Raw genomic sequence first — 26,836 nt, 5'->3', positions numbered from 1 at the left:
TGAGGAGGAGGAGAAGGAAGAGGGGGAGGTGGAGGAGAAGGAGGAGAAGGGCGAAACCATGGGAAGAGCAACGGCTCACCTGGCTGCTCATGAGGCTAGGGAGTCACTGATTTGTGAACGGTTCTCCTAACATCAGAAAGCGTGAAGAGTCCAGTCCTCAGACCACCTGGAAAGAGCAGTGCCAACACCAGGCTGTCCACCCCTCCCTACACACCCACTGTAAAGTGACCCAATGGGTGGCATCAAATGACGCTGCTCATGGTGAAGCTCATGAAAGGGCCCTGTCACAAAAGCCAGTCAAGAATGGGCAAGACGTGGCAGTGATTGGCAGACAGTGGTGAGAATGATGACATTTAATGTGAATATAACAAAAAAACAAATATAAATGAAAAACAAGACAGTCTGTCAAACACCCTTGTGCATCCCCTTCGTGATCACAAATCCTTTGCCTTTCTCTTCCTACTGCTTCTACGTGGTGCATCCCCCGTGGCTGCAGCAGAGGTAGTGGCAGGTTGCTCATGTTCATGCCCTGACTGCTTAGATGCTTTGGGCCTACGCCCTCTGGGTTTCGGTGCCCGTGAGGGCCCCTCCAAAGACTGCTCCACCTGCACCTGTGCGGAGCAGACTCGGCCACCTGGAGAGGGGGCAGCATTGCGGGTACTGGTTGAGAGGGGGGCAACGGGTGAGACGTGGGAGCGCTTTGAGTGGTGTCCTCACTTCCATGTTCTCCTTTCACCATCATCCCTCCCCCGGGCCAGGCCCACATCACTCCTACCATCCTGCTGGACAACAGTTTGGAGGACATGTGTGAAGCCTTGTAAGGCCAGTCCTAGAGTATCTGTCAGCCTGTTTAAGGCGACAGAAAGTGGTTTACCCCGAGTCCGAACGACCATTGTCAGGGCCACAATGGACTTATTTGTGAGCCATGCTTGAAGCTGAACGGAGACTAGCCTTCTCTCCATCGCAGACATTCCCGCAGTTACCTGCGACACTATCTCAGACAGTTGCTCACGTCCCTGCGACACTATCTCAGAGATTCCCTCCTGTACCTGTGCCATCATTCCATTCATGTAGGAGTTGGACTCCTCCATCCTCTGCGCTATTGCGGAGAGTGCGCGTGGCACCTGTTCCAGTACCTCGCAAATGTGCTGCTGTCCCTCGATCATTCTCCTTTTAAAGGATGGCCCCCCAGGGTTCAGCATTTGCCTCCAGCTAAGCAGAGCTTGGAGAGGAGTTTCTCCCACCGACGCGGGCTCTCCACAGCTGTCCCTGCCACCAGTGTCTGCTCGTGCTCACTTGTGTGTGGTGACTCACCAGGTGCCATCCCAACTAACTGAGTATTAGGGTCCGAGGTGTGAGTATCTGCACTGGTGGATGGCTCGCGAAGATGTGACGGTGCGCCCTCAGAGGCCTGGAGCTCCTCTGAGGAGTCGCCCGCTGCTGTCACTGAGGTCATTGAAAGGCCTGTAAGAGAACAGAAGGCAATATTAAACATCATCACAAATGTGTCATGTTGCGATGAGCATTCTGAGGTGTTCAATATGGCAAGCATTGTTAACATCAATTCTTATCGTGTGTCACCAGACGTTTATGGGGTGCCAGTCTCGGCGTCCCTAACGGACAGGCACTCGAGGGTGTGGCTGATCTCGAGCGCCTCCTGCTCCGCGTCTGTGAGGATCACTACTTGTTATGGCCCCCCTCCAGTCCTCGTCCTCTCGCGCGCATTTTGCGCTCTCTTCTCCTAGAAGGGGAGAAAGGTCAGACGTGTGAGTGAGTGATGGTGAAGTGGCCAACCAATGAATGCATTGCTTTGGGTGAGGCTGACCGTGAAAAAGGTGCATCAGAGGGTGAATATGAGACAGATATCACATTGGATGAGGATTGGGGTAAGTGGTAGTGGTGGGGTGACTAATGGGGAGGCGAGGAAGTGCTGAGGAAGTGCAGATAAGCTGAGGATGAGCCTTAAGTGGGTGTGAGGAGTGATATGATGGAGTAGTCTTGGCAGTGCAGAATGAGTTGGGAGGGTGGGGTGATGTGGAACACGGAATTCAGGAGAATCAGTAAGTGTACTCACTTTTGCTGACCTAGTTAGGTCATTGAAACGCTTCCTGCACTGGACCCAGGTGCGGGAGATGTTGCTGCTGCCGGTGACCTCCTCTGCCACCTCGAGCCAGGCCTTCATGGTGGCAGAGGCAGGGCAGTTCCTCCTGTCTGCCGGGTAAAAGACTTTCCTCCTCCTCCTCACTCCGGCCAGCAGCTGCTGCAGTGAGGCATCACTAAATCTTGGAGCAGCCTTGCCCCTGTGCTGCTCCATTGTGCCTTTTTGGTGTTTGCTGCAGCAAAAGCCTTTGGAGCAATGGCCCTTTAAATAGAGCCGCTCCAGCTGACAGCCTGCCATGCGGGTGCACAGTCTGCCCACTGTGCAGCTTTTGGACGGCAAACTTAGAAGCTACGTTAAGGGCCACCAATTAACTTGTGATCGTGTGGGAAATGGTTAGATTTTATTAGTCGTGTTATCCGCACACCCACTGATCCCCTCCGCTGCCATCCCGCCACCCTTTGAAAATCGAGCCCCTTATCATCGAAACTACAGCACAGAAACTGGCCGTTCGGCCCAACTGATCTATGCCAGCATTTACAATGCAAAAGAGCCTCCTCCATCCCTACTTCATCTAACCCTATCAGGATACCCTTCTATTACTTTCTCCCCTTAAATGCATCTATGCTATTTGCCTCAACTACTCCTTGTGGTGGCGAGTTCCACATTCTCACCACTCTTTGGGTAAAGAAGTTTCTCCTGAATTCTTTATTAACGACTGTTTTATATTTACGACCTCTAGTTCTGGTCTCCCTCACAAGTCTACCCTATCAAACCCTATCATTATCTTAAAGACCTCTATCAGGTCACCCCTCAGCTTTCTCTTTTCTAGAGAAAAGAGCCCCAGTCTGTTTAGTCTTTCCTGATCAGGATATCCTCTCAGTTCTGGTATCATCCTTGTGAATCTTTTTTGCACCCTCTCCAATGCCTCGATACCCTTATTATAATATGGAGACCTGGGGCAGCATTTTAGCACCCGCTATCGGGTGCGTTCCTGGTAGGGGGGCTCCGAAAATCGGAGAATCCCGGAGCGGGACCGGAGCCCGCCTCGAACCCGCGCACTTCCGGGTTCCCCACTGACGTGCGGCGTGCGCGCGCAGCCCCCGCTGGTGGGAATCCCGCAGGCAATTAAAGCCAGCGGGATGCCACTTGAGCCTATTTATTTGGCTTGTTCAGGTCATTAACTGACCTGATTAAGGGATTATGTGAGGAGGGGTGGGATTTTAGAGCAAACTGGGACTGTTTCCCACACTGGGGGAAACACTCCCAGTTCGAATGGACCTGTTGCAGCTGTCAGCCTGTGGCGGCTGCAAAGGTCCATTTGACAGGTGGGGGGGAAGACCCTCACTCATTGCAGGAGGCCACTCTGTCACTTGGGACAAACTTTGGCCTCCACCACCCTCCTCCTGACAATCAAAGTCACCAACTTGCACACTTACCCCGGGGTCCAGAGACATGTACCTATCTTGCGGACCCCCTCAGAAGTACATCTTCCGGATGGGGGCCGCCGTAGCTGCAGTCATGACCTCCTCGGAGGGCGAACAGCATCACCAGCCTCACCAGCCTCGCCATCCACACCGTCCACCTCTGACACGTGGAGCTCCACAACAGAGTGCTGTGACACATCCACCTGTACAGCAGGAGGGAGGGCTACCGCAGAGAGAGATGCGTTGCAGAGGGCACTACCCTCGCCACAGGGTCCACAGACCGAGGCTCAGCTTCCTGGACCTCTCTGAGCAGCAGTGCACACGGAGGCTCAGAGTCACTCGACATGTCGTCGTGGACATCTGCAGCCTCCTTCATGCCAAGCTGCTCCCGGCTGGCCCGAGCACCATCTTCTTACCTGTCGCTGTCAAAGTCACCACTGCCCTCAACGACCTCTCCTCCGCATCCTTCCAGGGTGCAACCGGGGACATCACCGACGTCTCTCAGCCGTCTGCACAAAAGAGCCCTGCAAATACACCTACACCCACTCAGCAGTGACACAATGGGTGGCATCAGTTGTGGGTCTTCATAGTGATCCTCAGGAAAGGGCATTATTGCACAGACCAGACAAGATTTGCGAAGACATGGCAGTAGTGGTGCCAATATAATATGTAATGTGAGTTGGTCAGAAATTCAATATAAGTAACAACCATGACAAACCCTCAAACACCCATGTGCACCCCCTTCATGCTCATGACACGTTTGCCTTACGCTGCCTACTGCACATATGTGATGCATGCCCTGCGGCTGCAGCACAGGTAGTGGCAGGTTGAGTGAGGCTAGCCATGAAAGAGATGCACGAGAGGGTGAGTATGAGATAGAGCCATGAGATTGTATGAGGATTGGCTTGAGTGGTAGTGGTGGGATGAGTACTGGCGAGGTGAGTAGGTGCAGATACGATGAGGATGAGGTTTGAATGGGTATGAGGGGTGATGTGACAGAGTAGTGTTGGCAGTGCAGAAGGAGATGTGGGGTGGGGGCGGTGATGTGGCAGACGGAGTGTAGGGGAAAGAGTAAGTGTACTCACTTTGGCTGACCTACTGAGGTCATTGGAGCGCCTCCTGCACTGTATGCAGGTGGGCGATATGTTGGTGGTGCTGGTGACCTCCTCTGCCACCTCGAGCCAGACCTTCCTGGTGGCAGAGGCAGGCCGCTTCCTCCCACCCGCCGGGGGGAAGATCTCTGTCCTCCCCCTCCTCCTCACCCCATGTATTGATACCTGGAGTGAGGCATCATTAAACTGGGAGCAGCCTTCCCCCTGGGCTGCTCCATGCTGTGATTTTTTCTGTTTGTTGCAGCGTCAGTCAGTGGAGGACTGCCCCTTTAAATAGAGCTCCTCCAGCTGACAGATCTTACTGCGCATGCGCAGCCCGCCCGACGCGCAGATCAGCAGTGGGGAACCCGGAGGAGCAGGTAAGTGAATCCAATTATGCTACGATCACGCGGGGAGCTGACTGATTTCGCCGGGCGCGTTACCCACGCGCCCGATAGCCCCCCCCCGCCGAGAACCCGCAGCCCTGGTAACATCGGGCCCCAGAACTGCATACAATACTCCAAGTCCGGTCTAACCAAACTTCTATACAAGTTTAACATAATTTCTTTCCTTTTCAATTCCGTCCCTCTAGAATTGAACCCCAGTCTTTGGTTTGCATTTTGACGCATTCTTCCATCGTATTAACTACACCCCCCAAATTGGTGTCGTCCGCAAATTTTGAGATTATAGTTCCGATTCCCGAATCCAAATCGTTAATGTAAATTGTGAATAACAGTGGTCCCGGCACCGATCCCTGTGGTACGCCACTTCCCTGTGGTTGCCAGTCGGTTGGTATTCAACGTTGAATACCGGTTTGTGAGTGCCACTCTCTCAGGGGACTCCTGCACTGCCTGCCTGTTGCTCCTAGTCTGACTGGCGGTCACCCACTCCCTCTCCGCCTGAACTCTCTGTAGCTGCGAGGTGATCACCTCCTGAAATGTACAATCCATGAAACTCTCAGCTTCCCGTCTGCACTGTAGTGACGCCAGCCGCCCCTCAAGCTCAGAAACTCTGAGCTCGAGCTCGAGCTCGAGCAGTTGACGGCATTTCCTGCACACGTGTGGTTTTCCAGGACACATGAAGTGTTCTGGTGTTCCCACATGGCACAGGATGTGCATGAGACAGGCCCCAGCTGTCCTGCCATGTTAGCTCACAGTTATTGAAACTGTTTGTTTAGCTTTAAGGCAATTTACTGTTTAGCTAACACTGAAACACTAACCACTAAAAACACTAAGGAGTTAAGATACAGATCAGCCATGATCTAATTGAATGGCGGAACTTGCTCGAGAGGCTGAATGGGCTACACCTGTTCCAATGTTACTTCCTTCCTATAACCCATGTGGCAACTTGTGCCTGCAGCTCAGCAACCTTGTTTACCACACTTTGTGCATTTATGCAAACATACTCCAAACCCACCTTGGTTTGATTTGCATTTCTCCCCTGTCTGATCCCTCCTATTTCTGGACTACTCTTCATTCTAATGCTGTTTGTTTCTTCCAATCCCACATTTAGGACGGTTGCAGTTGAGTCTCTTGGATGCTAATGAATAACAACAACTATTATTTTTCTTATATGTTCGCCTTTCTTCCCCTGAAGGCAGTGGGAATGCTGGGAATGGTTCCACGGGCATTGGCAACACTCACTATTATACATAAATAGCCATTTTTTATGTGTTTGTGGGAGCCTAGAACAGTGGCTATTTGAAATTGGGAATGTCAGGGCCAAACCCAACTCAATGTCCACTTTTCAGCAATTGTTACTGGATAGTAATCAGCGATAGGAACACTGGTTTATCTCTCCTCTTCTTCTCCCAGGAGTGTGTAGGCCAATCGTAGCTTCCCTGAGAATCAGCCAAGTCAGCATAGGCAAGGTATATTCCTGGCCCTTTTCTGGTCTGTACGACTCAATAATACACCAGGTGGAGCATTTATACACAGAGCTATCAAAGGATACAAAAGGTATGGCTGCATCATTTCTAACTGTTCATTTTTTGGTAGGTTAACATTTCTTTATCCAGATTATTTCACTCCTAGGGATAACCATTATGGCATCAATAATAGAGTATTTACCAATGGTCACCTCCCCTAACTCTTCTCCCAATCTCTGCTCAAGAATCTGAATTTTCACTTGCTTGATGTCTTGTGAGTGCCTTGCAATGCTTTGTTCAGTTAAAGGTGCTATATAAGTACAACTCTTTAGAAGATTTTCTACCATTATTTATAATTTTTCGATAACCATACTGTATGAAAGCTGTTTTTGTTAATTCCATCCCATCTTCCCACCTATTCAGAGCCAGAACCCTGGTCAATGATTCCCTCAGTGCCCCAAGGTGCTGAAGCCAATTGTAGCATCTCTACCACCACCCCAGGGAAATCTCTACTACCACCCCGGGGAAATCTCTACTACCACCCCGGGGAAATCTCTACCACCACCCCGGGGAAATCTCTACCATCACCCCGGGGAAATCTCTACCATCACCCCGGGGAAATCTCTACCACCACCCCAGGGAAATCTCTACCACCACCCCGGGGAAATCTCTACCACCACCCCGGGGAAATCTCTACCACTGTCCCTGGGGAAATCACTACCACCCCGGGGAAATCTCTACCACCGTCCCTGGGGAAATCTCTACCACCACCCCGGGGAAATCTCTACCGCCACCCCGGGGAAATCTCTACCGCCACCCCGGGGAAATCTCTACCGCCACCCCGGGGAAATCTCTACCGCCACCCCGGGGAAATCTCTACCGCCACCCCGGGGAAATCTCTACCGCCACCCCGGGGAAATCTCTACCGCCACCCCGGGGAAATCTCTACCTCCACCCCGGGGAAATCTCTACCACCACCCCGGGGAAATCAGCTAACTGGGATGTGTGTGGCTCAGCCACTCACTGGGTGAACTCATTGAGCTGTTCAGGGAGCTCCGTCTTTGCTACTCCTTCTTTGGTCTACCAGGAATCATGCTTGGAAAGGGAAAAGATTACTCTGACCCCAGTGATTCAGGGAAGATTTACCAAACAGGTGCCCTGGTTTGAGTACAGAGACAGCTGAGGAAGGTTTAAATACAAGTCTACCAGTTCTGCATCTGATCTTTTTGTACCTACTGTGCTGTTGTCATTTTGACATTTTAAATACTTAAACCATGATCTTTAATCTTTTATGTGGATGTACTGACTGAGGTCTACTTTGGCCAATGTGGGCCCGAATTTCCAATCTGGGTCAAGGCAGAATACCAGTAAATTTCCAGATCAGGAGGCTGAAAATGGGGTATATCTTCCGCCTACCCTCTCCACCTCAAAGGGGAGCTGAGGGAGTACGCAGCAACTCAAGGACGGCCTTTTCAACGGTCCCAAGCCTAATCCAAATTAAGGTAATTGATCCTGGAGGGCATCTATTACCTTCTGTCTTGAGGCAAAATCGGTTATCTTGCAGCTGAAAACTACTGTAGCCAATTTTTATATTCAGCCTGGAAGTTTTGGGGTATCTCAGGCGGAGCAGCTGTGGCTGCTCTGTTTTACAGGGGCAAAGTTTGGTGGGTGCCCACCCGACCATGGAAATGAGGTCTATCTGACCTTGGAAATGAGATCTATCCAACCATGGAAATGAGATCCATCCAAGCATGGAAATGACTCCATCCCTCAGGATTTGGGATGAGGACTATGCCTATCCACTCCCTAACACCATTGTAGGAGCACCATCACCACGACTGCAGCAGTTCAAGGAGAAGGCCCAACACCACCTTTTCAGTACAACTAAGGATGGGCAATACCAAAGAGCTGGCATAGGCACGATGGGCCGAATGGCCTCCTTCTGTGCTGTATCATTCTATGATATGAATAAATGATGCCTTGCCCGTGTTGTCCAAATCCCAAGAACAAATAAAAAAAGGTAGATTTAGGATCTGCTCTACCACTCATCCCCCTCAGACCGGCCCTACAAGAATGTTGGGGATTGTGTCTCCAGGAGGTGATTTATGGAAATAACATCAACACTGAGCCATTCTTGACCTGACCTAGAAAAACAGTATTGTTTGCAAACCGGAAAGAAGGGTTAAAAGTGGATCACGGAGCCAAAACCGTCCTTCTGAAATCTATGTAATGCGACATCTTAAACTTACCCATTAACCTAGACTGGAATATCCCACAGGATGATAAAGGGGAATCGTGTTCGTAATCCTTGGTCCCACCAATCCTCTGTGGGATACTGTGTGGGAAGTTTAAGTCTGGTCTGATATATCTACCTAAAAACATAAGAACAATTTTTATCAGACATTTCTGCTTTATGGGCCTGAAATCCCAGTGTCCTCACTGTGCAGGAAGGGATTTGTGTGCATGGATTTGTCAGGATACAGATCCCGCCAGAAATCCCAGTGTCAGCTATTGAGCATAATTCTGGCTGATCATTGACATCAGTATGAGCAACAATAGGCTAGAAATGCCTCACGGGCTGGAAGAAGGCAGAGTTTGGCCACAAGTACAACATTTAACGGCAGAATGCACTTAAAGAGGCAAATGTTGTTCAACAGGAAATGGAAGAAAAAGAGCAGCTAAATCCACAGAAAGTGAGTTAGAGAATCTATCAACTGAAATGAAGCCGAGGAGCAGCTTTTGGTGCAGGTGCACTCGGACACTCCTTAACACTCAGACACTCCTTAACACTCGAACACCCCTCCAGTGTCAGAAGAAGTTTAATGATCTTATAAGGGTAGCAAAGGTAATTTACTTGGCAGCTAAGTGCCATGACTGGTTACCAAGTACCTCAGTATTCATTCCTTGCCCTAACAGTGACCAATATGTTACCATCTCCTGTTTGTCTGTCACCTGATCCCTCCATATGTGTTATGTGTGCTAATCTTTGTAAGTATTGCCTTTCGTGTCTGTACTCCATTGTAGATGTTAATAATCCCCTCCAATAGTTGAATAATGACAACAAATAAAATGAAAAACTTGGAGACTGTTACAGACAATTAAAATTATTCGTTCATCCTGCAGGAGAAAATAGTTGTTAATATAAGAACATAAGAAATAGGAGCAGGACTAGGCCGCTTGGCCTCTCGAGCCTGCTCCGCCATTCAATCAGATCAAGGTTGATCTTCGACCTCAACTCCACTTTCCCTCCCGATCCCCATATTCCTTGATTCCCCCAGAGTCCAAAAACCTATCAATCTCAGCTTTGAATATACTCAACGACAGAGCATCCTCAGTCCTCTGGGGTAGAAAATTTCAAAGATTCACAACCCTCATCTCAGTCTTAAATGGCCGACCCCTTATCCTGCGACTATGCCCCTTAGTTCTAGAATCTCCAGCCAGGGGAAACAACCTCTCATCATCTATCCTGTCAACCCCTCTCAGAATCTTATACGTTTCAATGAGATCACCTCTCATTCTTCACACTCCAGAGAGCATAGGCCCATCCTACTCAATCTTTCCTCATTGGACAACTCTCTCATCCCAGGAATTACCTGAGAATGGCAGGCAACGGGGGCAGGATTACCAAGCGTCAGGGTATTAACCTGTCAGGCACAAGAGGCCATGGAGAATTGAGGAGATAATTCCACACAAGCAGTGGGAGATGGAGAAATGGAAGTTCGTTCACCCAACTCGTTCCTGCAGAACATTTGCATATCTTAGAATCTCAGAAAATGCCTAAATATCAAATCCATAGCAAGAATCTTGCTAAGAACCCCAAATGAGTGCTTATCGAGCATTGACCACAGAATCATGTTAGTTCAGGCAAAGCACCAAGCCTAAAAGGTGCAGAGGTTGAGATACAAGAACCCTCAACATGGGGCAGCCCATGGAGAAATCCCCCCACTCCATCATTCATAGAATCATACAGCACAGAACGAGGCCATTCGGCCCATCATGTGTCTGCCAGCTCTTTGAAAGAGCTCTCCAATAAGTCCCACTCCCCTGCCCTTTACTCTTGCCCTTGCAAATTTTTCCCATTCAAGTATATATCCAATTCACCTTTGAAAGTTACTATTGGATCTGCTTCCACTGCTTTTCAGGCAGTGCATTTCAGATCATAACAACTTGCTGCATAAGAACATTTTTCATTTCCCCCCTGGATTGTATGCCCATTATTTTAAATCTGTGTCCTCTGGTTATCGACCCTCCTGCCATTGGAAACAATTTCTCCCTTTCTACTCTATCAAAAGACACTTATGATTTTGACCACCTCTATTAAATCTCTTCTTAACCTTCTCTGCTCTAAGACGAACAATCCCAGCTTTTCTAGTCTCGCCACATGACTGAAGTCCTTCATCCCTGGTACCATTCTAGTAAACCTCCTCTGCACCCTCTCTAAGGCCTTCCTAAAGTGTGGTGCCCAGAATTGAACACAATGCTCCAACTGGATACTAACCACTGTTTCATAAAGGTTTAACATAACTTCCTTGCTTTTGGACTATGAATTTTTAATAACTTTTTCTACTTGTCCTGCCACCTTTGTGTACATACACCCCAGGTCGCTCTGAACTCGCACTCCTTTTAAAACTGTACCATTTAGTTTATATTGCCTCTCCTCATTCTTCCTAAGAAAATGAATCACTTCACACTTCTCTGCGTTAAATTTCATCTGCCATGTGTCTGCCCATTTCACCAGTCTGTCTATATCCTCCTGAAGACTGTTATTATCCTCTGCACTGTTTACTACATTTTCGAGTTTTGTGTCATCTGCAAACTTTGAAATTGTGCCCTGCATTAGAAAAGGGAATAGTGCCAGAGGACTGGCGGACAGCTAATGTGATTTCTATATTTAAAAAGGGACATAGAACAAGTCAAGGGAACTACAGACCAATTAGCTTAACTTCGTTAGTAGGAACGATTATGAAATCCTTACTCAGCGATGCAATAGAAAAACATCTAGGAACCAAAAATAACATAAAGAATAGTCAGCATGGATTTCAAAAGGGAAGGTCAGGCTTGACCAATCTTACTGAATTCTTTGAAGAAGTAACAGAAAGTGTAATAGTGGATGGATATAGTATATTTGGATTTTCAAAAGGTCTTCGATAAGATACCGCATAGTAGACTCATGACTAAGGTCAGAGCATGTGGAGTCAGGGGACAGGTAGCAGAATGGATAACAAGCTGTCTACAAAACAGAAAACAGAGATTAGGGGTTAAAGGTAGTTACCCAGACTACCTTATACAAAAGGTGGGAAGTGGTGTTCTATAAGGATCAGTGCTGGGACCATTGTTGTTCACAATTTACATAAACGATTTGGACTCGGGAATCGGAAGAACAATTTCAAAATTTGTGGCCGACACCAAATTGGGGGGTACAGTTAATACTGAGGAGGACTGCGACAAAATACAGGAAGACATTAATAAATTTGCAGAATGGGCGAGTAATTGGCAAATGAATTTCAATAAAGATTAATGTGAGGTACTACATTTCAGTAGGAAGAATAAGGGGGCCACATACTGCTTGGAAAATAAGAGTCTAAATGGGATAGAGGAGCAGAGGGATCTGGGGGTACAGATACACAAGTCACTAAAAGTAGCGACGCAGGTTAATAAGACCATAAAAAAAGCAAACCAAGCACTGGGGTTCATTTCTAAAAGGATAGAATTGAAAAGCAGAGAATTTATGTTAAACTTGTACAGAACCTTGGTTAGACCACACTTGGAGTACAGTGAACAGTTTTGGTCTCCATATTATAAAAAGGATAGAGAGGCACTGAAGAAGGTGCAAAAAAAGATTTAGTAGGATGACACCAGAACTGAGAGGTTATATCTATCAGGAAAGACTCTAGAAAAGAGAAGACTGAGGGATAACTTGATAGAGGTCTATAAGATAATGAAAGGGTTTGATAGGGTAGATGTAGAGAAGATGTTTCCACTTGCGGGGGAGACCAGAACTAGGGGCCATAAATATAAGATAGTCACTAATAAATGCAATGGTGAATTCGGGAGAAACTTCTTTACCCAGAGAGTGGTAAGAGTGTGGAACTCGCTACCACAAGGAGTAGTTGAGGTGAATAGCATAGATGCATTTAAGGGGAAGCTCGATAAACACATGAGGGAGAAAGGAATAGAAAGATATGCTGATAGGATTAGAGGAAGAAGGGAAGGAGGAGGCTCGTGTGGAGCATCAACACCAGCATGGACCTGTTGGGCCAAATGGCCTGTTTCTGTGCTGTATGTTCTATGTAATTCTATGTAAAATCCAGGTCATTAATATATATCGAAAAAACACTACTGTATACTTCCCTCCAGTCTGTAAAACAACCGTTCACCACTCTCTGCTTTCTGTCTTAGTCAATTTCGCATCCATGCTACCACTGTCCCTTTAACCATTCAATTTTGCTAACAAGTCTATTACGTGATACTTTGTAAAATGCCTTTTGAAAGTCCATATATACAACAACCGCACTACCCTCATCAATCCTCTCCGTTACTTCATCAAATAACTCAATCAAGTTTGTTAAACGCAATTTTCCTTTAACACTTGTGTTTCCCTCCCTCCCTCCTCCTCCAACCAAAAAAAAAGGAGGCACTGTGAGGAGGGCAAGCAAGTTGACTAGGAGGAGGATCGAGCTACTGCAGCTGCTGGAGGCACGAAGTCACAGCCAACAGGTAAGTGATTGGCTGGTGACTGGTAAGTAGTTTTTCTTTCCTTTTTTTTCTTGACATTGTAGTTGTTGTTAAGCTAATTTAAGGGTTAAGTCATGGCAGGAGATCCCAGACGCGTATCATGTTCCTCTTGTGGGATGTGGGAATTCAGGGATCCTTCCTGTATCCCTGATTCCTTCACCTGCGGGAAGTGTGTCCAGCTGCAGCTACTGTTTGACCGCTTGACGGCTCTGGAGCTGTGGATGGACTCACTTTGGGGCATCCGCGATGCTGAGGAAGTCGTGGATAGCACATTCAGTGAGTTGGTCACACCACAGATAAAAGTTACTGAGGGAGATAGTGAATGGGTGACCAACAGACAGAGGAAGAGTAGGAAGGCAGTGCAGGGGTCCCCTGCGGTCATCTCCCTCCAAAACAGGTATACCGTTTTGGATACTGTTGGGGGAGATGGCTCACCAGGGGAAGGTGACAGCGGCCAGGTTCATGGCACCGTGGCTGGCTCTGCTGCACAGGAGGGCAGGAAAAAGAGTGGCAGAGCTATAGTGATAGGGGACTCGATTGTAAGGGGAATAGACAGGCGTTTCTGCAGACGCAACCGAGACTCCAGGATGGTATGTTGCCTCCCTGGTGCAAGGGTCAGGGATGTCTCGGAGCGGCTGCAGGACATTCTGGAGGGGGAGGGTGAACAGCCAGTTGTCGTGGTACATATAGGTACCAACAATATAGGTAAAAAACGGGATGAGGTCCTACAAGCTGAATTTAGGGAGTTAGGAGTTAAACTAAAAAGTAGGACCTCAAAGGTAGTAATCTCAGAATTGCTACCAGTGCCACGGGCTAGTCAGAGTAGGAATGACAGGATAGCTAGGATGAATACGTGGCTTGAGAGATGGTGCAAGAGGGAGGGATTCAAATTCCTGGGCCATTGGAACCGGTTCTGGGGGAGGTGGGACCAGTACAAATTGGACGGTCTGCATCTGGGCAGGACTGGAACCAATGTCCGAGGGGGAGTGTTTGCTAGTGCTGTTGGGCAAGGTTTAAACTAATGTGGCAGGGGGATGGGAACCGATGCAGGAAGTCAGTGGGAAGTAAAGTGGTGACAGAAACAAAAGGCAGTCAAGGAGAGTGTACAAAACATGACCGGACAGATGGTCTGAGAAAGCAGGGCAAAGACCAAGGGAAGTCTAGATTAAACTGCATTTATTTCAATGCAAGAAGTCTGATGGGCAAGGCAGATGAACTCAGGGCATGGATGGGTACATGGGACTGGGATGTTATAGCTATTACTGAAACATGGCTAAGGGAGGGGCAGGACTGGCAGCTCAATGTTCCAGGGTACAGATGCTATAGGAAAGATAGAGCAGGAGGTAAGAGAGGAGGGGGAGTTGCGTTCTTGATTAGGGAGAACATCACGGCAGTAGTGAGAGGGGATATATCCGAGGGTTCGCCCACAGAGTCTATATGGGTAGAACTGAAAAATAAGAAGGGAGAGATCACTTTGATAGGATTGTACTACAGACCCCCAAATAGTCAACGGGAAATTGAGGAGCAAATATGTAAGGAAATTACAGACAGCTGCAAGAAAAATAGGGTGGTAATAGTAGGGGACTTTAACTTTCCCAACATTGACTGGGACAGCCATAGCATTAGGGGCTTGGATGGAGAGAAATTTGTTGAGTGTATTCAGGAGGAATTTCTCATTCAGTATGTGGATGGCCCGACCAGAGAGGGGGCAAAACTTGACCTCCTCTTGGGAAATAAGGAAGGGCAGGTGACAGAAGTGTTAGTGAGGGATCACTTTGGGACCAGTGATCATAATTCCATTAGTTTTATGATAGCTATGGAGAAGGATAGGTCTGGCCCAAAAGTTAAAATTCTAAATTGGGGAAAGGCCAATTTTGATGGTATTAGACAGGAACTTTCAGAAGTTGATTGGGAGAGTCTGTTGGCAGGCAAAGGGACGTCTGGTAAGTGGGAGGCTTTCAAAAGTGTGTTAACCAGGGTTCAGGGTAAGCACATTCCTTATAAAGTGAAGGGCAAGGCTGGTAGAAGTAGGGAACCTTGGATGACTCGGGAGATTGAGGCCCTAGTCAAAAAGAAGAAGGAGGCATATGACATGCATAGACAGCTGGGATCAAGTGGATCCCTTGAAGAATATAGAGATTGCCGGAGTAGAGTTAAGAGAGAAATCAGGAGGGCAAAAAGGGGACATGAGATTGCTTTGGCAGATAAGGCAAAGGAGAATCCAAAGAGCTTCTACAAATACATAAAGGGCAAAAGAGTAACTAGGGAGAGAGTAGGGCCTCTTAAGGATCAACAAGGTCATCTATGTGCGGAACCACAAGAGATGGGTGAGATCCTAAATGAATATTTCACATCGGTATTTACGGTTGAGAAAGGCATGGATGTTAGGGAACTTGGGGAAATAAATAGTGATGTCTTGAGGAGTGTACATATTACAGAGAGGGAGGTGCTGGAAGTCTTAGCGTGCATCAAGGTAGATAAATCTCCGGGACCTGATGAAATGTATCCCAGGACGTTATGGGAGGTTAGGGAGGAAATTGCGGGTCCCCTAGCAGAGATATTTGAATCATCGACAGCTACAGGTGAGGTGCCTGAAGATTGGAGGGTAGCAAATGTTGTGCCTTTGTTTAAGAAGGGCGGCAGGGAAAAGCCTGGGAACTACAGACCAGTGAGCCTGACATCTGTAGTGGGTAAGTTGTTAGAGGGTATTCTGAGAGACAGGATCTGCAGGCATTTGGAGAGGCAGGGACTGATTAGGAACAGTCAGCATGGTTTTGTGAGAGGAAAATCATGTCTCACAAATTTGATTGAGTTTTTTGAAGGGGTAACCAAGAAGATAGATGAGGGCTGTGCAGTAGACGTGGTCTACATGGACTTTAGCAAAGCCTTTGACAAGGTACTGCATGGTAGGTTGTTACGTAAGGTTAAATCTCACGGGATCCAAGGTGTGGTAGCCAATTGGATACAAAATTGGCTTGACGACAGAAGACAGAGGGTGGTTGTAGAGGGTTGTTTTTCAGACTGGAGGCCTGTGACCAGCGGTGTGCCTCAGGGATCGGTGCTGGGTCCGCTGTTATTTGTTATTTATATTAATGATTTGGATGAGAATTTAGGAGGATTGGTTAGTAAGTTTGCAGATGACACCAAGATTGGTGGCATTGTGGACAGTGAAGAAGGTTATCTAGGATTGCAACGGGATCTTGATAAATTGGTCCAGTGGGCCGATGAATGGCAGATGGAGTTTAATTTAGATAAATGTGAGGTGATGCATTTTGGTAGATCGAATCTGACCAGGACCTACTCCGTTAATGGTAGGGCGTTGGGGAGAGTTATAGAACAAAGAGATCTAGGAGTACAGGTTCATAGCTCCTTGAAAGTGGAGTCACAGGTGGATAGGGTGGTGAAGAAGGCATTCGGCATGCTTGGTTTCATTGGTCAGAACATTGAATACAGGAGTTGGGATGTCTTGTTGAAGTTGTACAAGACATTAGTAAGGCCACACTTGGAATACTGTGTACAGTTCTGGTCACCCTATTATAGAAAGGATATTATTAAACTAGAAAGAGTGCAGAAAAGATTTACTCGGATGCTACCGGGACTTGATGGTTTGACTTATAGGGAGAGGTTAGATAGACTGGAACTTTTTTCCCTGGAGAGTAGGAGGTTAAGGGGTGATCTTATAGAAGTCTATAAAATAATGAGGGGCATAGATAAGGTAGATAGTCAAAATCTTTTCCCAAAGGTAGGGGAGTCTATAACGAGGGGACATAGATTTAAGGTGAGAGGGGAGAGAGACAAAAGGGTCCAGAGGGGCAATTTTTTCACTCAAAGGGTGGTGAGTGTCTGGAACGAGCTGCCCGAGGCAGTAGTAGAGGCGGGTACAATTTTGTCTTTTAAAAAGCATTTGGACAGTTACATGGGTAAGATGGGTGTAGAGGGATATGGGCCAAGTGCAGGAAATTGGGACTAGCTTAGTGGTATAAACTGGGCGACATGGACATGTTGGGCCGAAGGGCCTGTTTCCATGTTGTAAACTTCTATGATTCTATATATGTACTGGCTTTCATTTATTAACCCATATTTTTCCAAGTCACAGTTATTTTTGTCCCGTATTATTGTCTCTGAAAGTTTCCCCATGTTAGGCTGACTGGCCTGTAATTAACGAGTTTGTCTCTCTCCCTTTTTTTGGACAAGGGTCTAACATTTGCAATCCCTCAGTCCTCTGGCACCACTCCCATACCTAAGGAGGATTGGAAGATTGTGGCCAGAGCCTCCGTAATTTCCACCCTTACTTCCCTCAGTAACCTTGGATGTATCCCATCCGGACTGGGTGACTTTTCTACGTGAAGTACTGCCAACTTTTTAAGTACCTCCTCTTTATCTATTTTTATCCTATCCAATTTCTCTACTACCTCCTCCAGAAGACAGATGCAAAGTATTCATTTAATACCTCAGCCATGCCCTCTGCCCCTACAAGAAAATCTCCTTTTTGGTCCATTATCGGTCCCACCCTTCCTTTGATTACTCTTCAACTTATATGTTTATAAAAGACTTTTGAGTTGCCTTTTATGTTAGCCGCTAATCTATTCTCATACTCTTCACCCCTCTTATTCCCTTTTTTACATTTCCTCCATACTTTCTGTATTTAGCCTGGTTCTCTACAGAATTATGAATCCAATATTTATCATAAGCCTTCTTTTTCTGTTTCATTTTAATCTCTATATCTTTAGTCATTCAGGGAGTTCGAGCCTTTCCTTTCCCCCTCATAGGAATTTGTCTACTCTGTACCTGAACCACCTCCTCCTTGAAGGCCTCCCATTGTTCAATTACTGTTTTACCTTCGACAGGAAATCTAACATTTTAGATCAGGAGGGGGTGGAGAGAAAGAGATCGCAATTGGGGGGGGTGGGTTAGATACACCGCAATCGGGGAGGGGAGAGAGAGAGAGAGAAAGACCGTGATTGGGGGGTGGGAAGGGGTGTAGGGTGGGGGGAGAGAGAGAGAGAAAGACCGTGATCGGGGGGTGGTGGAGAGAGACCGCAATCGGGGTGGGGGTGGGGTGGCGGGAGAGAGAGAGAGAGAGAGAAAGACCGTGATCGGGGGTGGGAAGGGGTGTAGGGTGGGGGGAGAGAGAGAGAGAAAGACCGTGATCGGGGGTGGGAAGGGGTGTAGGGTGGGGGGAGAGAGAGAGAGAAAGACCGTGATCGGGGGTGGGAAGGGGTGTGGGGTGGGGGGAGAGAGAGAGAGAGAGAGAGAGAGAAAGACCGTGATTGGCGGGGGGAGGGGGGGGGGGCGGCGGAGGGGTGGTGGAGAGAGACCGCGATCGGGGGGGCGTGGATAGAGAACCTGCGATCTGGGAGCCCGTGGAGAGAGAGAGAGAGAGAGAGAGAGAGCCTGTGATCAGGGTAGGGAGGAGAGAGAACGTGATGGGGGGTGGGGAGAGAGAGAGAGAGAGAGCCTGTGTTTGGTGGGGGGACGGAGAGAGAACGTGATTGGGGGGTGGGGCGAGAGAGAGAGAGAGCCTGTGTTTGGGGGAGGGGAAGGGAGAGAGAACGTGATCGGGGGGTGGGGAGAGAGAGAGAGAGAGAGAGAGAGCGAGAGCGAGCCTGTGTTTGGTGCGGGGGGGGGAGAGAGAACTGATCAAGGTGTGGGGGGAGCGAGCCTGCGATTGGGAGGTGGGGAGAGAGAGAGAGAGAGAGAGAGAGAGCCTGTTTGGGGGGTGGGGGGAAGAGAGAGACTGGGATCGGGGGGGGGGGTGAGAGGGGGAGAAAGTGATCGGGGGGGAGAAAAGAGCATGATCGGGGGGGGGGAGAAAAGACCGTGATCAGGGGGGAGGTACAGCGATCGAGTTGGGGGTTGAGAGAACCCACTATCCACAGGATGCACTGCAGCAACTCGCCAAGGCTTCTTCGACAGCACCTCCCAAACCCACGACCTCTACCACCTAGAAGAACAAGGGCAGCAGGTGCATGGGAACAACACCACCTCCACCACCTCACACACCATCCCGACTTGGAAATATATCGCCGTTCCTTCATCGTCACTGGGTCAAAATCCTGGAACTCCCTGCCTAACAGCATTAAAAAATTGATTAATTGTTGTTTGATAAATTTTGATTTTCTGTTCATTTAATGTGACCTATTTTTAATCAGCTTTTCCAAGAAAATTCCGAGTCTTGCATTGCTGCAATACCAAGTATTAGTTATTTTTATTATCGGCACTCAGTTTGTGTGGGGTTTGAAGAGCCTTTTGTAAAATATGTACATCTTATACACCACACGGACTCCAGTGGTCCTTCTCAAGGACATAAGAACATAAGAAATAGGAGCAGGAGTTTGCCAATCGGCCCCTCGAGCCTGCTCCACCATTCAATAAGATCATGGCTGATCTGATCCTAACCTCAAATCTAAATTCATGTCCAATTTCCTGCCTGCTCCCCGTAACCCCTAATTCCCTTTACTTCTAGGAAACTGTCTATTTCTGTTTTAAATTTATTTAATGATGTAGCTTCCACAGCTGCCTGGGGCAGCAAATTCCACAGACCTACTCCCCTCTGAGTGAAGAAGTTTCTCCTCATCTCAGTTTTGAAAGAGCAGCCCCTTATTCTAAGATTATGCCCCCTAGTTCTAGTTTCACCCATCCTTGGGAACATCCTTACCACATCCACCTGATCAAGCCCCTTCACAATCTTATATGTTTCAATAAGATCGCCTCTCATTCTTCTGAACTCCAATGAGTAGAGTCCCAATCTACTCAACCTCTCCTCATATGTCCGCCCCCTCATCCCCGGGATTAACCGAGTGAACCTTCTTTGTACTGCCTCGAGAGCAAGTATGTCTTTTCTTAAGTATGGACACCAAAACTGTATGCAGTATTCCAGGTGCGGTCTCACCAATACCTTATATAACTGCAGCAATACCTCCCTGTTTTTATATTCTATCCCCCTAGCAATAAAAGCCAACATTCCGTTGGCCTTCTTGATCACCTGCTGCACCTGCATACTAACTTTTTGATTTTCTTGCACTTGGACCCCCAGATCCCTTTGTACTGCAGTATTTTCCAGTTTCTCGCCATTAAGATAATAACTTGCTCTCTGATTTTTCCTGCCAAAGTGCATAACCTCACATTTTCCAATATTGTATTGCATCTGCCAAATCTCCGCCCACTCACCCAGCCTGTCTGTATCCCCTTAGGGTTTTTTATGTCCTCCTCACTCTCTACTTTCCCTCCCATCTTTGTATCATCTGCAAACTTTGATATGTTACACTCGGTCCCCTCCTCCAAATCGTTAATATAGATTATAAAGAGTTGGGGACCCAGCACCGACCCCTGCGGAACACCACTGGCTACTGGTTGCCAGTCCGAGAATGAACCATTTATCCCAACTCTCTGCTTCCTGTTAGATAACCAATCCTCCACCCATGCCAGAATATTACCCCCAATCCAGTGATTCTTTATCTTGAGCAATAATCTTTTGTGTGGCACCTTGTCGAATGCCTTCTGGAAGTCTAAATACACTACGTCCACTGGTTCCCCTTTATCCACCCTGTACGTTATGTCCTCAAAGAACTCAAGCAAATTTGTCAGACATGACTTCCCCTTCATAAAGCCATGCTGACTTTGTCCTATTAAATTATGTTTATCCAAATGTTCCGTTACTGTCTCCTTAATAATAGACTCCAAAATCTTACCCACCACAGATGTTAGGCTAACTGGTCTATAATTTCCAGCCTTCTGCCTACTACCCTTTTTAAATAAGGGTGTTACATTAGCAGTTTTCCAATCTGCCGGGACCTTTGCCGAGTCCAGAGAATTTTGGAAAATTATTACCAAAGCATCCACAATCCCTACGGCCACTTCCCTCAAGACCCTAGGATGTAAGCCATTAGGTCCAGGGGATTTATCCGCCTTGAGTCTCATTAATTTACTGAGTACCAATTCCTTAGTGATTTTAATCGTATTTAGCTCCTCCCCCCTAGAGCCCCCTTTTTGTCCAGTGTTGGGATATTCTTAGTGTCCTCTACCGTAAAGACTGAAACAAAATATTTGTTCAGCATTTTTGCCATCTCCATGTTTCCCACCATTAATTTCCCAGTCTCATCCTCTAAGGGACCTACGTTTGCCTTAGCCACCCTTTTTCTTTTTGTATAACTATAGAAACTCTTGCTATCTGTTTTTATATTTTTTGCTAATTTTCATAATCTATCTTCCCTTTCTTAATCAATCCTTTCGTTACTTTTTGCTGTCTTTTGAAGACTTCCCAATCTTCTATCCTCCCACTAAGTTTGGCTACCTTATATGCCCTTGTTTTTAGTCGGATACTATCCTTAATTTCTTTACTTAGCCACGGATGGCTGGCATTTCCTTTACACCCTTTTTTCCTCAGTGGAATATATTTTTTTTGAAACTAGGGATGGGCAATAAATGCCGGCCTTGCTAGTGACACCCACATCCCGAGAATGAATTTTTAAACATGATATGATAAGTAGTGAGAGATTGTTTTCACTGATCAGTGAGATGATAACAAGAGGGAACAAACCTTAGCATGGGATGGATTATAGGATAGAAAAGAGAAAACAGCAGGAAAAGTGAATGATGTAATTTGTTGGCAGCTTATCACATTATCATGAGCTTCACTTGAGTTTAATACTAGGTGAGTCACAGAAAGCCGCTGGATATTTCTTGTCACTTACTTCCATTCTCCATCTTAAACATACCTTCTGCACTGATGCATTGCGCTAACCAGGACTTGCCAAACACCAAGTCCACTCTCTCACCGTGCCGTATGACAAAGAGTTGTCTCCTCGAGGAAACTGCCTCAATCAGCTGTAAGATGGGAAATTACACAGTAATGACAGACTTAACATGACCATTTAAATAAGTACTTCATTAGAATCAGTGTTATACTCGATTTAACTTGTTTGTCATGAAATGTCAACAATAGCAATTAATTAGTGTCTTGTGATGTCACCAGCTTCCTGTCCCAAAATCTTAACTTCCTGTTGCCACAAATGTTAACATATTTATATGAACATTTACAATGTTAATTTTATAATGGCGTGTTCCTATGTGAACAATGACTGCACCAGTAGGTGCTGATTTAATGCTTCACCTTTCCCTCTCCCAGCTCAATACATTTTACTGGCCAGACCACTAAATTTCCTTGTTCCCTGTTTTAATATAAGTTCCTCTTATCTTTATTTTTTTTCTCAGGCTCCTTATCCAGATCCTGCTCCTGCTCATGATCCTGGCCCTGCTCCTGCTCATGATCCTGGCCCTGATCCTGATCCTGCTCCTGCTCCTGCTCATGATCCTGGCTCTGATCCTGATCCTGATCCTGCTCCTGCTCATGATCCTGGCCCTGATCCTGCTCATGATCCTGGCCCTGATCCTGATCCTAATCCTGCTCCTGCCCTGAAATAATTCCCTTGAGTCTTCTGGTCCTAATTCTGCTTTTAGCCCCAGCTCCCCGAGGCCTGTGGAGATATCCCTCCCACTTCTGGCCCCTTCCCACTGCCAGATTCATGAGGCACGAACCCCCTCCACCTACCTTCTTCTTGCTGATTTGGTAAAAGGGAGGAACCAGCACTTCCGTTTAAAAAGCTTTAGTTTCAATCACTTAAAGGGGCAGTGTTCAGGTCTCCTATAAATCCAGCTCTGAGCAAGAGAATAGCAACATGGATTATGTTCCTGTTTTTTTGATGAGGAGTATGAGGTTGAGACATCGTATTAAAGGCAATTACTGAAATGTAGGGATTGATATGTGAGAAGAAGGCTCTGTTTGGTCACTGATATTAACCAGCCCCGATATTATCCAGCCCCTCAGCCCCAAAATTAACCAGCCCCACAGCCACAGCCCTGGGATTAGACAAAGTCAACATGGATTTAAGAAAGGGAAATCATGTTTGACAAACCTACTGGAGTTTTTTTAGGATGTAACTGGTAGAATAGATAAGGGGGAATAAATAAGGATGTGGTTTATTTGGATTTTCAGAACGTCTTTGATAAAGTCCCACATAAGAGGTTAGTGTGCAAAATTAAAGCACATGGGATTGGGGGTAATATACTGGCATGGATTGAAAATTGGTTAACAGACAGGAAACAGAGAGTAGGAATAAATGGGTCTTTTTCGGGGTGGCAGGCAGTGACTAGTGGGGCACCGCAGGGATCAGTGCTTGGGCCCCAGCTATTCACAATATATATTAATGATTTGGATGAGGGAACCAAATATAATATTTCCAAATTTGCCGACGACACAAAACTAGGTGGGATCGTGAGTTGTGAGGAGGATGCAAAGAGGCTTCAAGGCGATTTAGACAAGTTGAGTGAGTGTGCAAACACATGGCAGATGTGGATAAATGTGGATAAATGTGAAGTTATCTGCTTCGGAAGGAAAAACAGAAAGGCAGTTTATTTAAATGGTAATAGATTGGGGAATGTTGATGTACAAAGGGACCTGGGTGTCCCTGTACACCAGTCACTGAAAGCAAACATGCAGGTGCAGCAAGCAGTTAGGAAGGCAAATGGTATGTTGGCCTTCATTGCAAGAGGCTTTTTTTTTATTCGTTCACGGGATGTGGGCGTCGCTGGCAAGGCCGGCATTTATTGCCCATCCCTAATTGCCCTCGAGAAGGTGGTGGTGAGCCGCCTTCTTGAACCGCTGCAGTCCGTGTGGTGACGGTTCTCCCACAGTGCTGTTAGGAAGGGAGTTCCAGGATTTTGACCCAGCGACAATGAAGGAACGGCGATATATTTCCAAGTCGGGATGGTGTGTGACTTGGAGGGGAACGTGCAGGTGGTGTTGTTCCCATGCGCCTGCTGCCCTTGTCCTTCTAGGTGGTAGAGGTCGCGGGTTTGGGAGGTGCTGTCGAAGAAGCCTTGGCGAGTTGCTGCAGTGCATCCTGTGGATGGTGCACACTGCAGCCACAGTGCGCCGGTGGTGAAGGGAGTGAATGTTTAGGGTGGTGGATGGGGTGCCAATCAAGCGGGCTGCTTTATCTTGGATGGTGTCGAGCTTCTTGAGTGTTGTTGGAGCTGCACTCATCCAGGCAAGTGGAGAGTATTCCATCACACTCCTGACTTGTGCCTTGTAGATGGTGGAAAGGCTTTGGGGAGTCAGGAGGTGAGTCACTCGCCGCAGAATACCCAGCCTCTGACCTGCTCTTGTAGCCACAGTATTTATGTGGCTGGTCCAGTTAAGTTTCTGGTCAATGGTGACCCCCAGGATGTTGATGGTGGGGGATTCGACGATGGTAATGCCGTTGAATGTCAAGGGGAGGTGGTTAGACTCTCTCTTGTTGGAGATGGTCATTGCCTGGCACTTATCTGGCGCGAATGTTACTTGCCACTTATGAGCCCAAGCCTGGATGTTGTCCAGGTCTTGCTGCATGCAGGCTCGGACTGCTTCATTATCTGAGGGGTTGCGAATGGAACTGAACACTGTGCAGTCATCAGCGAACATCCCCATTTCTGACCTTATGATGGAGGGAAGGTCATTGATGAAGCAGCTGAAGATGGTTGGGCCTAGGACACTGCCCTGAGGAACTCCTGCAGCAATGCCCTGGGGCTGAGATGATTGGCCTCCAACAACCACTACCATCTTCCTTTGTGCTAGGTATGACTCCAGCCACTGGAGAGTTTTCCCCCTGATTCCCATGGACTTCAATTTTACTAGGGCTCCTTGGTGCCACACTCGGTCAAATGCTGCCTTGATGTCAAGGGCAGTCACTCTCACCTCACCTCTGGAATTCAGCTCTTTTGTCCATGTTTGGACCAAGGCTGTAATGAGGTCTGGAGCCGAGTGGTCCTGGCGGAACCCAAACTGAGCATCGGTGAGCAGGTTATTGGTAAGTAAGTGCCGCTTGATAGCACTGTCGACGACACCTTCCATCACTTTGCTGATGATTGAGAGTAGACTGATGGGGCGGTAATTGGCCGGATTGGATTTGTCCTGCTTTTTGTGGACAGGACATACCTGGGCAATTTTCCACATTGTCGGGTGGATGCCAGTGTTGTAGCTGTACTGGAACAGCTTGGCTGGAGGCGCAGCTAGTTCTGGAGCACAAGTCTTCAGCACTACAGCTGGGATGTTGTCGGGGCCCATAGCCTTTGCTGTATCCAGTGCACTCAGCCGTTTCTTGATATCACGTGGAGTGAATCGAATTGGCCGAAGACTGGCTTCCGTGATGGTGGGGATATCGGGAGGAGGCTGAGATGGATTATCCACTTGGCACTTCTGGCTGAAGATGGTTGCAAACGCTTCAGCCTTGTCTTTTGCACTCACGTGCTGGACTCCGCCATCATTGAGAATGGGGATGTTTGCAGAGCCTCCTCCTCCCGTTAGTTGTTTAATTGTCCACCACCATTCACGACTGGATGTGGCAGGACTGCAGAGCTTTGATCTGATCCGTTGGTTGTGGAATCGCTTAGCTCTGTCTATAGCATGTTGCTTCCGCTGTTTAGCATGCATGTCGTCCTGAGTTGTAGCTTCACCAGGTTGGCACCTCATTTTTCGGTACGCCTGGTGCTGCTCCTGGCATGCTCTTCTACACTCCTCATTGAACCAGGGTTGATCCCCTGGCTTGTTGGTAATGGTAGAGTGAGGAATATGCCGGGCCATGAGGTTACAGATTGTGCTGGAATACAATTCTGCTGCTGCTGATGGCCCACAGCGCCTCATGGATGCCCAGTTTTGAGCTGCTAGATCTGTTCTGAATCTATCCCATTTAGCACGGTGGTAGTGCCACACAACACGTTGGATGGTGTCCTCAGTGCGAAGACGGGATTTCATCTCCATGAGGACTGTGCGGTGGTCACTCCTACCAATACTGTCATGGACAGATGCATTTGCGACAGGTAGATTGGTGAGGACGAGGTCAAGTAAGTTTTTCCCTCGTGTTGGTTCGCTCACCACCTGCCGCAGGCCCAGTCTAGCAGCTATGTCCTTCAGGACTCGGCCAGCTCGGTCAGTAGTGGTGCTACCGAGCCACTCTTGGTGATGGACATTGAAGTCCCCCACCCAGAGTACATTTTGTGCCCTTGCTACCCTCAGTGCTTCCTCCAAGTGGTGTTCAACATGGAGGAGGACTGATTCATCAGCTGAGGGAGGACGGTAGGTGGTAATCAGCAGGAGGTTTCCTTGCCCATGTTTGACCTGATGCCATGAGATTTCATGGGGTCCAGAGTCAATGTTGAGGACTCCCAGGGCCACTCCCTCCTGACTGTATATCACTGTACACTGTACCTCTGGTGATGGAAGAGTCTGGGACGTTGGCTGAAAGATATGATTCTGTGAGTATGGCTATGTCAGGCTGTTGCTTGACTAGTCTATGGGACAGCTCTCCCAATTTTGGCACAAGTCCCCAGATGTTAGTAAGGAGGACCTTGCAGGGTCGACTGGGCTTGGTGTTTTGCCGTTGTCGTGTCTGGTGCCTAGTGGTCCGTCCGGTTTTATTCTTATTATGACTTTTCGTAGCGAGATTTTACAACTGAGTGGCTTGCTAGGCCATTTCAGAGGGCAATTAAGAATCAACCACATTGCTGTAGGACTGGAGTCACATGTAGGCCAGACCGGGTAAGGGCGGCAGGCTTCCTTCCCTAAAGGACATTAGTGAACCAG

The 26,836-nt window shown here is 47.6% G+C and overlaps 1 protein-coding gene across 2 annotated transcripts in view; it reads right to left on the bottom strand.

The window, feature by feature from the left end:
• Nucleotides 1-26,836, bottom strand: part of LOC137327504 (ubiquitin-associated and SH3 domain-containing protein A-like) — a 102,648-nt gene that overhangs the window by 27,582 nt on the left and 48,230 nt on the right. For both annotated transcript variants that reach the window (XM_067993397.1, XM_067993398.1), the window contains exons 8-9: nt 21,936-22,044; nt 8,733-8,855 (exon numbers count right to left, since the gene is read on the bottom strand). In XM_067993397.1, the coding sequence (XP_067849498.1) occupies nt 8,733-8,855; nt 21,936-22,044 (232 nt within the window). The remainder of the gene's footprint in view (nt 1-8,732; nt 8,856-21,935; nt 22,045-26,836) is intronic.

This window comes from Heptranchias perlo, chromosome 11 (genome assembly GCF_035084215.1).
Source record: "Heptranchias perlo isolate sHepPer1 chromosome 11, sHepPer1.hap1, whole genome shotgun sequence".
In the NCBI taxonomy this organism is placed as follows: domain Eukaryota; kingdom Metazoa; phylum Chordata; class Chondrichthyes; order Hexanchiformes; family Hexanchidae; genus Heptranchias; species Heptranchias perlo.
Note: the sequence above shows the minus strand (reverse complement) of the source record. Positions and strands in the feature narration are given on the sequence as shown.